At 37.7% G+C, this 15817-nt stretch overlaps 1 protein-coding gene across 1 annotated transcript; it reads left to right on the top strand.

Annotated features, from left to right (window-relative positions):
* The first annotated feature begins 213 nt into the window (after nucleotides 1-213).
* LOC133642309 (uncharacterized) lies at nucleotides 214-4030 on the top strand. Its single transcript, XM_062036431.1, has 4 exons — nucleotides 214-278; nucleotides 851-1142; nucleotides 1263-2889; nucleotides 3172-4030. Exons 2-4 carry the CDS (start codon nucleotides 853-855, stop codon nucleotides 3694-3696), a joined length of 2442 nt encoding a protein of 813 aa, XP_061892415.1. The 5' UTR covers nucleotides 214-278; nucleotides 851-852; the 3' UTR covers nucleotides 3697-4030.
* Nucleotides 4031-15817: the final 11787 nt, after the last annotated feature.

Below are 15817 nucleotides of genomic sequence, written 5' to 3'. Positions count from 1 at the left end.
TATTCAACTTTAATCTAGAAAATAACAAATAAAAACATATATTTTTAATTTTTTTTTGTTATGATATAATTATCATAGACAAGCTCTCTTTAGTCATATGGTGTATATTATCAAAATCGTAAAAAGAATTACAAAAAAATAAGGTTCTATGTCTGTCCCTGTGGTCGCTGTCCACTCTGTTAAGTTGCGTTACTGTCCCTTTAAGAAAACAACCACATTTGTCAGTGACATCATTCTCATCAGGTAACATCACACCAGTGGCGGGAAACTCAACTCTGGTAAGCTGTGTGGTTTTTTAGCTCTCTTACTATCTGATGTTGATGTTTTTATGAAGTGAATTTAATGTGGTTGAACATAACGTGTCCACTCTGTTAGGCCTAAATAATAAGGAGATCAATCAAATTGAAATTTTTCAAAACATGTTTGTGTGAAATTATAGATTTCTTATCAATTATTCAAGTCCATGCTAGCTGTTATGTTAACACAGGCAGGCTGAAGGCTAACTTTAGCTCAAAATGTCCACCGTGTTAGTGTCCACCGTGTTAGCCTCATTCAACTAACACGGTGGACATCAACCTAACAGAGTGGACATGTATATAGTAATGTTGACTTATCACAATGTATATGTAGTGCTATTATGCATTCAACAGCAGTTTCTTTCATAATTCTTGGTTAATCATCACTGCTGTTGCAAAATATCATATACAGCAAATACATTGGTGTTAAAAGTACAGTGTTAATGCTTTTCAGTGTGAAGTGTTACGATTTCAGTGGTAAATTCGTACTAATACCTTTAATATTTATGTGATAGCCTTAATATGACCCAAATACAATGCATGCCTTTGTTTAGGAATGGCACCTCCACTAAGTGCAGCTGAATCACAACAGCGTTACAGAGCACGTCGTGATGCTGACCCAGAGAGAAGACAGCAATACCTGGAGAACGGGAGAGAAAAATGGAAAAGGGACAGAGAGAAAGGCATACATACTGGTATCAATGATGTCAGTGAGAGAGAGAAAAGGGCAAAGAGGAAGAAATGGAGAGAGGCAAAGAGAGCAACCAGGGCCAAAGCCAGGAGATCACAGGACACTCCCCCTGCAACTCCAGACAATCAGCCAGAGACAGGATCAGGGCCTCCAAGGTTAGAGCTTAATGGAAAATGTGTGTAATAGGAAATGTGTATGTTTTAAGACTAGTGTGAGCTCTTGAAAGATGCTATTTAAATGTCAGGATGTATTATTGTTTGTTTTCTCTGTTTTAGGCAACGCCGTCAAGGTGAAAAAAGAACAAGAATTGGAAGGAGAAAGCTTCAACGAGACATGGCCCTTTTAAAAGCCCAACTGGATAGAGAAATAAGAAGCAAGGAAAAGTGGAAAAAAAGATACTCCAGGTGTAAGACCAGCTCCTCATCCCCACGTGCAGTAGTGAATAGGATGCTACAAAAGCAGAAGGTCACTCCACATGTCCGCAAGACCCTTACTTTTCACTCTGCCTTAGTTGCAGACATTGCTCAGGCTTACAAAACCTCAAAAAGAGAAACGGTGAAGCAAACAATAGCCAAAGTGACATGTGGTAAGCTATTAAAAAAATACAGACTGCAGTCATTCGCCTTTAGCGCACTTGGATTCTCCAAGAAGAGGGGGAAGTCATACGGAGATGCAGAGCTGACCAGTTTTCAGAGAAAGAAGAGTTCAAGGAGAGCGGAGAGTAAAGCCAGTATCCGTACCTTCTTTCTTCGTGATGATGTGAGTCGTATGACAACTGGGCGCAAGGAGACCATTACTGCGAGGAAGAGGAAGATGCAGAAGCGGCTGCTTACTGACACATTGAAGAATCTTCATAGGAGATTTGCATCTGAAAGTTCAGACAACGTCTCATACTGTCTGTTTTGTTCATGTCGGCCATTTTTGGTCGTAACCCCGACTGATGCTGATCGGGCCACATGCCAGTGCAAAACGCATGAAAACCTCCAGTTCATGGCTGACACCCTCTACAGCCGAGGGCTTGTGGATTCCAAGAACCTTGAGGAGATGGCTGACCGCACTGTCTGTGCCACAGGAATCAAAATCTGCGCCTATGGTGACTGCGGAGAGTGTAAGCACACCGCTTACCCAACCTTAAAAGCAGCCACAATGGAAACAATACAAGTTGTACAATGGTTGGTTGAAAAGATAGGTGAGGAAGAAAAGAAAACCATTACCATTAAAAAGGAGATGCAGACCACTGAAGCAGACTTGATTGACAATTTCCAAGATTGTCTCTTCAAATTCCGCAAGCACCTATTCAACATCAGGTGGCAATATGGTGCTTATAGACAACTAAGGGAAAGCCTCCAAGCCAATGAGTGCCTCATTCACATTGACTTCAGCGAGAATTACTCCTGCAAGTATCATAAAGAGATCCAGTCTGTGCATTTTGGGGGATCCCACCAGCAGGCAACGCTGCACACTGGTGTACTGTACACCAATGGACAGACAGTACCATTCTGTTCAATCTCGCCCTCACGACGACATGACCCACCAGCAATATGGGCCCACATGGAGCCTGTCCTGGCGATGGTCAAGACCAAGTACCCAGAAGTGGAGAGGCTTCACTTCTACAGCGATGGCCCAGCAACACAGTACAAACAGAAGGGCAACTTCTACCTCCTGTCTTCTGAGCCATTCAGGCAGGGTTTCAAAGACCTGTCATGGAATTTCTTTGAGGCCAGCCATGGCAAAGGAGCTCCGGATGGCATCGGAGGGACACTGAAGCGGTCAGCTGACCGGATTGTCCGCTTGGGAGAAGATGTTCCAGATGCCTTCACTCTATTCCAAAAACTGAAGGGGCTAGAATCGACAGTGCAGCTCTTCTTTGTCAGTGAAGATGATGTTGAAGCAAAGACAGAGGTAAAGATGCCCCCTGCAAAAAGTCTCTCTCTCTCTCTCTCTCTCTCTCTCTCTCTCTCTCTCTCACTCACTTTTTGGTGTCAGTTCTCAGCCTTTTGTGACTACACATTGTTGAGATTGCTAAACTATTTTGAATAGTGTAGACCCTATTTTGGTCATAAGCAAGCTGCAAATGCTAAGGCAGACTTTGCCAACTGTGGAGGGTGGCCTATGTAATTTTTTAAAGTTTGAGTGTAATGTCCAAAATCTGATATCTCATATCCATGTCTCTTCTTGTCTCAGGTACCTGCTCTGACTCCTATTAAGGGCACAATGAGGATGCATCAGGTAATTAGCCTCATACCTGGGCAAATCAAGTACAGGGACATCAGTTGTTTCTGTCAGAGGCTGGATGGTCAACTGGATTGTGCCTGCTTCGACCTTAAAGTAGCTACTCTGGATGGAGTTCCAGTGCCGCCCCCAACACAGACACCCCCAACACAGACACCCCCAACCGAGAACAGAGAGACCCCATGGCGACCAGAGGAGGTTGACAGCAAGTACATTGGAGATTGGTGTGTTGTCAAGTATGATGATGACGTGTACCCTGGAATCATCATGGATGTCGAAGAGCATAGCATTCGGGTGAAGTGCATGCATCGCAATGGGGTAAACAAATTCTGCTGGCCAAGTCCACGCGATGATGTCAGCTGGTATGCAGATGACCAACTTCTCTGTCTTATACCAGAGCCACAAGCACTCAACAAGCGCTCTGTCCAACTGGAGAAGTCCACATGGAAATACATGGAAGACCACTATGTAAACTAGAATGTGACTGTTGGAGACCATAGGTCATTCAAAAAGGTTTTCTTACTGGTTCATTGTTAGCCGATGTTCCTGTTTCTTTGGGTTCTGGCTCCACAGAAATTCTCCAGCTGTTCCTCCTGGGGCTTCTTGTGTTTTCTTACCTCTGTGGGGTTTAGACCTGTCTGGTCATGTTACTGGGCTGTTTCCTCAGGGTATGCCCAATCCAGCCTAATTTCCTGCAATTCTGTTTAATGGTTCCTGTTTTGTGATTCGCCAGAGCGGTGGTTATTTTGTAGAAATGTGTAATTTACCCAAGAAAATGAACAGAAAATTAAATATTTGGAAATCTATGTTCTTTCACTTTCTTCCAGGTCAGAAAGTTTAGTCATACTATAATTAATAAAATGCATTCAATCACATTCCGGTTTTATCTGAATTTTGTCCACTATGTTATGAAACTGTCCACCCTGTTAGAGCTATGTCCACTCTGTTATGTTAGTATTCTTTCACTGAAACGTTTAATGAAAATAAAATATATCAACTATGTACTTGTAGTTACATAAAGATATGTAAGGGGTTGATAATAATGATATAACATTTTAGTAATTTGTATCATAATTCATATTTCTTAAGAAATGAAATAGATTAATATCCCCCGTTCTCAAAAATGCCCTTGTTTTTCTCAATATATGCTATTTAAAAATGTATGTATTCTAAAAATATATCTGCTTAGAGTGAGGGATATACAATCCATATAGGAAAGTCATTATACAGGCAATCATGCACTGAAAACACATGTATGCTGTTATGCATATGTCCTTAACAGAGTGGACATATCCCGTGTGTCACCTCTCATTAATATAGCTAAATATACTATGATTTAGGTGCCTGAGTTCGACCAATATGTTTTTCAGCAAGTTACATATGTCATGTATACAATAAAACAAAAAAATATTGGTAAATCAACTATTTATTTTTTACAAGTTATGAAGTCCAAATAGCACCTTATAAAAAAAACGACCCATTTGTGGGGTCAATTAAAAGCTCAAAATGGCCAGAAAAAGAGAACTTTCATCTGAAACTCGACAGTCTATTCTTGTTCTTAGAAATGAAGGCTATTCCACAAAATTGTTTGGGTGATCCCAAACTTTTGAACGGTAGTGTATGTGAATAGACAAACATGTTGACATTATGGCTGTATGATAACGAAGCATACACGTTAACATTGTTTGCATGCAAGGGACAATCAGATGTTTACATTGTGTGTGTGCGTGTGCGTGTGCGTGTGTGTGTGTGTGTGTGTGTGTGTGTGTAGGAGTGTGTGTGTGTGTGTGTGTGTGTGTGTGTGTGTGTGTGTGTGTGTGTGTGTGTGTGTGTGTGTGTGTGTGTGTGTGTGTGTGTGTGTGTGTGTGTGTGTGTGTGTGTGTGTGTGTGTGTGTGTGAATGGACAGACATGTCAACATTATGGGTGTATGTGAAGAGACAAACATGTTGACATTATGGGTGCATGACAAAGAAGTGTGCACGTTAACATTGTTTGCATGCAATGGACAATCAGATGTTTACATTATGTGTGTGTGTGTGAATGGACAAACATAATGCCATGACAAAGTGTGTGTGTGTGTGTGTGTGTGTGTGTGTGTGTGTGTGTGTGTGTGTGTGTGTGTGTGTGTGTGTGTGTGTGTGTGTGTGGGTGCGTGTGTGCGTGTGTGTGTGTGCGCGTGTCTCTGTGTGTTGTTCAAAGATACACAAAAGTACTGATAAAAGAACAAATAATAAGAACACATCCACTATTTTCTCTGAATATGTGTGTCACTTAATGAGAGGCAGGGTGGATCATGCTGACATAGTTCTGCAGCGTGACAGGTGTGTCAGGTGTGCTTCAGCTGGAAGATAGATGCATGTGGTGCAGATCAAACACTTCGCCACAGTGGAGCTCATTCTCGACACAGAAGAAGCGATTGTAAAATAATTGCCGTTGCTGACCGCCATGATGCTACCGTCTGGTCGGGGCCACTTACATGTTATTTTTATTTGCATTGTGTACATTTCCACCAGCCCTCAGTGAGTTCTCCACCGGCTGCCCAAGGATCCCCTGCAGCTTGCAATGAAAGGGCGTTCTTGTCATGTGGAGTTTTTTTGTGTACCGAGGGAATGAAATAACATCAGTTTTGTCGGCCTTCATCCTTCCTCTCCCAATGTCCATTTTATGCTCATTTATATCGGTGAACAAAAGCCGTGTGTCCATGGTGTATTAATGCCCATTAAAGGTCTAAATCAGCTCACGTTGCCACAGGCCAAAGTCAAACTGGAGGCTAAAGTTGAACGTTGTCGGTGCAGAGAGGATGTGGGCTGGCGGCTATATATCAGTGTACTTGTGTTTTCTTTTGGACCTCCACATTCACAAATATCTCCCCAACGCGTCTGCAAGATGGATGTGACTAGAAAAGACATTAAAAGGCCATTTAAAGGCCAGGGCCTGTGCCGACAGTCTCGCTCATTGTACCACAGGGACAATGTCTTCGTGTATTTTCTCGCAAAAGTGGGACATTTCCCTAAATTATACATGATTATATGGGGTTCCTAAAAATTGGTCACGGCTGTGGGGTCAATAGACTTTTAAACAAGATGTATCCGCCAATTAAAAATATAGATATTAGATTTAATTGATGTTCTCTCCCTGACGAGAATAGAATACTGCAATGTCCATTGTGCATTTTGAATAGAATGTTAGGTTTTTTCAACTCAATGTATTTTTGTACATATAATAGTCTTCATGTTTTTCACCATATTGTGATTTAGTCCTTTATTTGGACTTGCTGTCTCCAACGAGGGAGCAAAACCTTAAAAAATGACTTCATCACTCATCCCTATACTGTAGTTTTGTCTAAATATTTGGAAGGAAAGGGCCTATATAGCAATATTTTCTCTAAAAACAAATGCTTTAAATACTTTGTATGGTACACTTGTGAGGATAATGTCTCACCTAAACAGTGGAAGCTGGAAGACCGAACTAAATTGTTTAGGAAACGTTTGTTTTTCTTGAGAGATAATGTAAACATACCTTTATAAATATAGTCTAAACATGTATTTACTGTATATAGGCATTATTTAAGGAATATTTCAACATTTTACCATAGTGACAATAGTATAGTAAATATTAATGTTTATCAATCCATCCATCCCTCCATTTTCTACCGCTTATTCCCTTCGGGGTCGCGGGGGGCGCTGGAGCCTATTCAGCTACAATCGGGCGGAAGGCGGGGTACACCCTGGACAAGTCGCCACCTCATCGCAGGGCTGTTTATCAATTGAAATGCAGAGGTATGGTTTTAGAGGTCTTGCTCATGATTGGTTGAAAAGTTATCTTGGTGGCAGAGAACAGTACGTGCATATGAATAATGTAGATTCAGATAAAAAGATTATAACACATGGAGTACCCCAAGGTTCTGTATTGGGACCAAAATTGTTTTTATTGTACATTAATGATATCTGTAAAATCTTTAAAAAACTCAACTGTATTCTCTTTGCTGATGATACAAGTCTGTACTGTTCTGGGCAAGACCTTGGCCATCTCTTAGGGACTGTAGAGAGTGAACTCCACATACTAAAGCAATGGTTTGATGCCAATAAACTATCAATCAACCTAAATAAAACAAAATATATAATTTTTGGAAATAGGAAAAATAACAAACAGTGTCATATAAGAATTGATGATATGGAGATAGAAAGGGTGTATTCAACAAAATTTTTGGGAATCCATATAGATGATAAATTAAATTGGAAACTGCACATAAATATACTTAAGACAAAGATGGCAAAAAATATTGCTATGTTACATAAAATAAAAAACTCCGTAAATCAAAAGGCTCTTATCATGTTATATAATTCTTTTGTACTCCCTTATCTTAATTATTGTGTCGAAATCTGGGGTAACAATTACAAAACAAACATTAAATCTATATTCTTACTTCAAAAGAAAGCGATTAGAATTGTAAATTATGCAGATTATCATGACCATACCAATGCTCTGTTTATTAAATTAAAAACATTAAAACTGCACGATCTTGTTGACCTCAACACCGCTATTGTGACGTACAAAGCTCATAACCACATGCTGCCTGGGTGTCTACAGGAGAGGTTTAAACCCAGAGAGAATCCCTATGACCTCAGAGGTTCAGCTGTCTTCCAGAAAGCTAAGATAAGAACAAGCTTAAAAAGTAGATGTGTTTCTGTCAGGGGGGTTCAACTGTGGAACAGCTTGGATTATTCCTTAAAATGTTCCAGTTCTATTCACACATTTAAAAAACACTTTAAGACCAATGTCTTGAAAAAATATATCACTCTAGAATCAACACAGTAGTTAATACTATGATCAATGTTAATTCAAATACTAAATGTGGGTTATAAATAATAATGGAAGTACAATTGTTTGTATATAGTATATAAATTGGTAAAAAGGTTTAACATGTCTACAAGGATATTTCACATGCCTTTACTGTGTATATAATTGAACTGTGTTTATGTTATGTATAATGTGTATTTATAATATGTTGTACAATGGACATTCAATAATTTTCGGAAGTTTATTTTGTACTTGACATTGTTTATAGGGTTAGGCGCAATAAGTGTTCAACTTCAGCCTAAACCCTTTCGGTCTGCAACATTTTCATTTTCAATTTAAGAATGTACAACTGTTTGTTTATTTTGTTGACGATTGACCGAAGAATAATAAACTTGAAACTTGAACTTGAAATACTATATATAAATGAATTAAAAATTGTTATTTAATACAAATAAATATATTTATTATTTATTTACTTCGGACACAAGAAATCAAAAATACGCTTCACCTACACAATCTAAAGAACAATAAAAAATACAATTCCCAGTGTTGTATTGTTTTTTGTGAAAAAAAACCAAAAAAACAATTGTAATAAAAATTTTTTTTTTTAAATGGTGTCACCGAAAAGGAGCAGAAAGAAGCAACACTTATAATGTTCGGCTCCATCATTCAGATATAATAACCTGTTCTTGATCAACAATACGATATATAATCACCTGAAATATGATAATCATAAACCCACTCACCATTCCATCAAATGAAACTTATATAAACACATTACACCTAGAAGTTATTTCATGTTTTCGCCTCTTTGTTGTACCCATCAAATATACTTTTTGATATATATTTATTAACTATATCACTCAATCAATCAATGTTTACTTATATAGCCCTAAATCACGAGTGTCTCAAAGGGCTGCACAAGCCACAACGACATCCTCGGCTCAGATCCCACATCAGGGCAAGAAAAAACTCAACCCAATGGGTTGAGTTTTGACTTATGATATTATGACTTTGTTTGATTTTCTTATCCAATTATATGATATATAATATTATATAATTATATTTGTATAATTAATTCAAATTAATTTAATAATAATTGAAACAAAAACATAAAAGCATAACATAAAACATCGTCCTTCCTAGACATATATGGTTAGCACTTGGGTTTGGCCGATCGTTCCAAATATCGATAATATCGATGCTCTTGGTCGTCTTAATATCGGCTCGATTCTGGCGTGATGACATCAGTTCTTTTCCATGTTTATTTTTCACCAATATCTGTGTGTGTTTTTTGTTGTGTTCATATTGTTTCATTTTAAATATTGGTATATTGGTATGTTGTTTATATATAAGAATTGGCATAGGAGCATTTTTTATGGGGGAATACACAAAGTATTTGAATGAGAGACTACAATAGTTTTTGCTTTAGTTTACTTACTTGGCAATATTGGCTTTGTTGTGGCAATTGCTTTTTGTAGCTCTCTCAAAATAAACATAAATGTCTTTTTTCCGACTCTAAACCTAAAAAAAACATATTGGACTACTGAAAATAGGTATTTTCTCACCTCGGGCAGCTTTCTTTCATTTTTGTACTCATTTCCTAAGCCCAAATGACTCATTTAAGTGACAGAATTTTAACATAGAATAAGCACATGCATAAACAATATAGCTACATGGCATTTATGCAAATAGCATGTTGGCTTTAAGCATATAACTACAGTGAGTCAACAAAACACTGTATTATAAAAAATAAATAAAAAAAAACTACAATATAGATATCAGGACCCCAACTGTCAAAATATCGTCAAATATTAAAGAAATAAATCGGTTACTTTTGGCCTGCAAATAATCTTAATAAGACTTTTTGTGGACCATGACAATTATTTCAGAGGCCATCAAGTGTTTAGGTAACAGGACTGAGTAAAAACCCAGTAATACAATTAAGGTGAGCATTTTAACATTTCTTTTTAAAGTAGAGTTCAATATGTAAAAAGTATAACATTTTCAATTCAATGATAATATTTCATGTTGAAGTCTAATGGTAGAAAGTGGGGACGGATGCTGTTATTTCAATCTTAAAGGTAGTGTGAATAATTTTTTAAAATTTGTATTCATTAAATAAGCAATTAGATCAATATGCAGGAAATTTTGCTTAATACAATTTTTTTTTTTTTACAATAATTTTATAGCACAAATTTGGTAAAATTGTCCTGGTATTGTTATATTGTCTTCTATTTAAGTTTATGTTTTCAACAAATATAAGTTTGATGATCAAATATTTGTTTTTGTTTGCCTAAAATATTTGCGTTATTCAGATTATAATCATGATCAACAAATCCAAATGAGGATCTCTGGGTAAAAAGTGTCGATATCGGCAACACTGTGCCTGTATTTATTGATATCAGATCGATACCAACATTTGTCGAATAGCTGGTTGAATTTCACTGGTTGGTTTCAAATAAAAAACAAGATGATCTCATGTTTGTGGGCAAAAACTCAACCACCTTCTGAGTAAAATCGTGTAAAAATTTGTCGGAGGAGGGGGGCCTTAAACGTTGGTTTAGTGTGGCTGAAACGGGGCTTAGGCTATGTAATTATTTGTTTAAGGGGTTAACGACTTAGTGTAGACATGGCTTAAAGTCTAAATAAAATTTTTTTTAACAACATTAATGCTCAAAATGTTACAATTGTCGTGCTTTACCTCTAATAGCGCTGCTCACATGTGGAGAGGAATTCAATATTTGTATGTGCTGCTTACATTTTGAGGTATCTGCAACAAATTAATTGAATGTTATGATCTTAACGTAATGAATTATCGTGACCACGAGGTGCCGCCAAAAACAAATGTTCACTCTACTTCAATTTAAAGACAGCATAAATCAAATCCTGATGGTTAATAATAAATTAATGTTTCTCATTCCTATCATTATTCTCTGTTTGACTAATCAATCCTTTTTTAAATAGTCCACACTACAAATTAATAAAAGTATATATTATTCTTGCTGATATATCAGATTGAAATCGGCCAGTAATCAAGGGGCCAATATCGGCATCCTATCGGAAGTGCACAAAAATGTTTTTTAATATCTTGTTGCATGATGAGGTAATTATAATGTTTAGTAGATATGCAATTACATGCAAATCTATGTTTTTCTGTCAAAATTGAAAGAACAAATGCTTTATTTATGCACATTCTTTGCAGGCGGGCCAAATCTGGTCTCTGGGCCTTGAGTTTGACACCAGTGCTATACAGTGTATACATGAAAATGTAGTACACAAAATAAGGAATTAATCCACACATAAAATAATGAAATATTTTACAAATAATCGAAAATAAATAAAATATATGTATTAAATAATACTGTTCTATAATATAAAAACATAGTAAAATAAATTCATAAAATAAAATACATAGATATTTATTTATTTATTTATATCTCATTTAGTTGTATTACATATATTAAATTAAACATTTTGAATGTATGTTTTTTTCAATATTTGTATTATATTTGCATGCATCCAGACTTTAGGGACACTGTAGTTTGCAGTTCGGCTGCACAAAAAGAGCAATTTCAACACGTTTGACCTTTTACAATAGTTGCACATTAAAATAACAGATATATATTTTTAAATTATGTATTTATCTTTTACAATAATATATATATTTTTAATTATGTATTGATTTATCTTTATTTAACCTGCAGGACAAATCGCAGCAGAAGGCCAGACAAATTCAAAGTCATGCAAGGACACATGACAACAAAAGAGAGGATGAATGCATGAATGAGAGTTTTCACAAATGTATACGTCCCTAAAATATTCATAGCATATCATTATATTTATTTTCTGTCATTTGAGGTCTTTTTGTGCATACTTTGTTCAATTTAGTTTTTTCCCAACCAAAGACATTTTTAGATATTCAACCAGGGCCGCCCCTCCTTATAAGTAGATCATGCGCTGTGCGGAGCCCCATAATCTGTGGGGGCCCTTGTTTGGCGTGTATGTATATAACATTTCCATTCATGAATTAAGAGGCGCTTTTTATGACATTTTTACCGGCAACAAATTTCTAGCACCTTCCAAATTTTCCTTGGTAAATCTCAGTGTTCCCCGTGACGCACATGCAGTGTTAGTGCTGGTTTTGTACACAGACGCTATGGGACCGATGTCCCAGGAACACTTGACGTCAGATATTCATACATTACCTGTGGTGTTCCACAGGGGTCAGTATTGGATCCCAAATTGTTTATTGTGTACTTCATTGCTATCCAGGCCAAGGACCTCCAAACTGATAAGGGATTTGGAGCGGGGACTCCCTGCTTACACATCCTGTATAAAATAGATTTTCAAATTAAGCTGATCCTACAGGTACCTTGTTATTATGCAATACTAAGATATGCAAAGAGTTTAGCGCCATCAATAGCTACTGTAGCTGGTAAATAGAGTGCTAATTGCTAGCTTGCAAGTTGGGTGAGCAAACTACCATAAATACTAAGATTATTGTAATAATACAGTATAATTAAATAGTTTTTATTCCAAACCTGCAAGGTACAGTTAGTAGGGCGGCTGTCATAACCTGTGCCAAGAGTCATTCTATTGTTGTTTTCCTAGGTTTGGTGTTTAGTTTGGTTGCTATCACTCATTGCATTCCTTTGTTTACGTTTTCGTCGCTCGGCGTGTTTCGATTAGTGTCTCCACCTGCTGCAATCACTAATCACAAACCCTTAATGTTTGCCCCTGGCGACAGGTACTTCCTTCAGTCTATGCTACAGTGGGTTTTTTATGTTGTCTGTCTTAGTGCTACTTCCTACGTCCATGCGTTTTTGATGCTTTGCAAAAACATCGACGTTTTTGCCTCGAGCTTCCCGTGCACTTCCGAGTGACTCGCCGTTTTGTATTTTGCCTTGTCATTGGAATTAAAAGAACTGTTACCTGCACGCTGCTTCTGCTCCTGCCTGTACTGCCGCATCTTGGGAAACACGACCACTGCAGACATGCGACCCGAACGTGACAGTGGCCAAATTTGCATGTGGAATATTAAAATAATAAAAAATTAATAGAAATTTCATGATCCCTCTGCAGACCACCTTTTGAAGACCTCTGGTGTAGTCAATGATATGAGTAAGGTATCAGATATTTTAAAGTGTGTGGTTTTTGCTGATGACACTAATGTTTTTTTGTTCTGAGAAGGACTTGCGGCAACTCTTGCGAGTAGCAAAAAAATAAATACAATAATTAAAATGTTGGTTTGACAAAAAATATACATATATCTAAACTTGTACAAAACCAAATTCATACTGTTTGTAAACTGGAAAGTACAAATTAAAGGAAAACTGGAAAATATATAACACAGGAATATAAAAAACAAATAGGTACAGTAAGAAGGGGGATTCCCAGGGCCCCATTCGTTACAGTTTACCTGACACATGAAACGTGACAAATTAGGAAGTGTACTATCCACTTTAGCTGGCAGATGGCAGTAGAGCGTCGAATATCTTAAAATGTCTTTGGTGGCAATTCCAACTCTGACCACAAAACCAGTTGCTACGTAGAGTGGCACTTTCCATAATTATCAGCAGACTTCTTCCTGTCACGCGAGATCCACCCAGCGATGGGGCCATATGAATCCCTTCCCTACTGTAGGTTTTTGGGTGTCATTTTAAAACCACAAGGTGTGGTGAAAACCTCACATCAAATATATGTGTGGCAAAATAGCAAAAATCATTGAACTTTTAGGAAAAAGAAAACATTATGCACACAGCAATAGTATTAATGAACAATGCTGGCTCCCGGGAGCACACAAATACAAAACCCAAAACCAGTGAAGTTGGCACGTTGTGTAAATGGTAAATAAAAACAGAATACAATGATTTGCAAATCCCTTTCAACCTATATTCAATTGAATAGACTGCAAAGACAAAATACTTAACGTCCGAACTGGAAAACTTTGTTATTTTTTGCAAATATTAGCTCATTTGGAATTTGATGCCTGCAACAAGCTTCAAAAAAGACTGAGAAAGTTGAGGAATGCTCATCAAACATTTATTTGGAGCATCCCACAGGTGGACAGGCTCATTGGGAACAGGTGGGTGCCATGATTGGGTATAAAAGCAGCTTCCATGAAATGCTCAGTCATTCACAAACAAGGATGGGGCGAGGGTCACCACTTTGTGAACAAATGCATGAGCAACAGTTTAAGAACAACATTTCTCAACGAGCTATTGCAAGGAATTCAGGGATTTCACCATCTACGGTCCGTAATATCATCAAAAGGTCCAGAGAATCTGGAGAAATCACTCAATGTAAGCGATGATATTACAGACCTTCGATCCCTTAGGCGGTACTGCATCAAAAAATGACATCAGTGTGTAAAGGATATCACCACATGGGCTCAGGAACACTTCAGAAAACCACTGTCAGTAACTACAGTTGGTCGCTACATCTGTAAGTGCAAGTTAAAACTCTACTATGCAAAGCCAAAGCCATTTATCAACAACACCCAGAAACACCGCCGGCCTCGTTGGGCCCAAACTCATCTAAGATGGATTGATGCAAAGTGGATAAGTGTTCTGTGGTCTGACGAGTCCACTTTTCAAATCGTTTTTGGAAACTGTGGATGTCGTGTCCTCCGGAACAAAGAGGAAAAGAACCATCCGGATTGTTATAGGCGCAAAGTTCAAAAGTCAGCATCTGTGATGGTATGGGGGTGTATTAGTGGCCAAGGCATGGGTAATTTACACATCTGTGAAGGCACCATTAATGCTGAAAGGTACATACAAGTTTTGGAGCAAGATATGTTGCCATCCAAGCGATGTTATCATGGACGCCCCTGCTTATTTCAGCAAGACAATGCCAAGCCATGTGTTATAACAGTGTGGCTTCATAGCAAAAGAGTGCAGGTACTAGACTGGCCTGTCTGTAGTCCAGATTTGTCTCCCATTGAAAATGTGTGGCGCATTATGAAGCCTAAAATACGACAACTTAAGCTGTACATCAAGCAAGAATGGGAAATAATTCCCCCTGAAAAGCTTCAAAAATTGGTCTCCTCAGTTCCCAAACGTTTATTGAGTGTTGTTAAAAGGAAAGGCCATGTAACACAGTGGTAAAAATGCCCCTGTGCTAACTTTTTTACAATGTGTTGCTGCCATTAAATTCTAAGTTAATTATTATTTGCAAAAATAAATTAAGTTTCTCAGTTCGAACATTAAATATCTTGTCTTTGCAGTCTATTCAATTGAATATAAGTTGAAGCGGATTTGCAAATCATTGTATTCTGTTTTTATTTAGGAATTACACAACGTGCCAACTTCACTGGTTTTGGGTTTTGTACTTTTTGTAAAGTCACAAATTATTAAATGTATGAATCTGGTGAAATTTAAAAACTGCCCAAGCTTTAAGGCTCTAAATAAAATTTTGCTCAGGGCCCCAATTTGGCCATTTCAATTGATCAAAATATAAAATATGTAAGAAGTAAGTTACAGAAACAAAGCTGCATATGTTTGTTGGATGCAGATGAATGAAGTCATTGACTTGTGTGCATTGTTGGGGTCACTTAGTGAAGAAGCATGAAACTGTGTTCCACCCGGCCATAACTCATGTATTTGTCTGCACACTCAATGAATGTCACATGTCACGCCCTTTTTCACTAACTTTTTTTTTTCCTTCCAGCACTTCCCTCCTAATAAGCGGCCTCGCTCGTCCACGTCACCCAGCACTTGGCAAAAGGTCTCCGACAAGGCGAGAGGTCATCCCCATCCTCATCCTTTACGGACCTTTTTGTCAGACCTGAGGGGG

The sequence above is a fragment of the Entelurus aequoreus genome, linkage group LG02 (genome assembly GCF_033978785.1).
Source record: "Entelurus aequoreus isolate RoL-2023_Sb linkage group LG02, RoL_Eaeq_v1.1, whole genome shotgun sequence".
NCBI lineage: Eukaryota > Metazoa > Chordata > Actinopteri > Syngnathiformes > Syngnathidae > Entelurus > Entelurus aequoreus.
The sequence above is the reverse complement of the archived record's forward strand: the minus strand, read 5'-3'. Positions and strand labels throughout refer to the sequence as shown.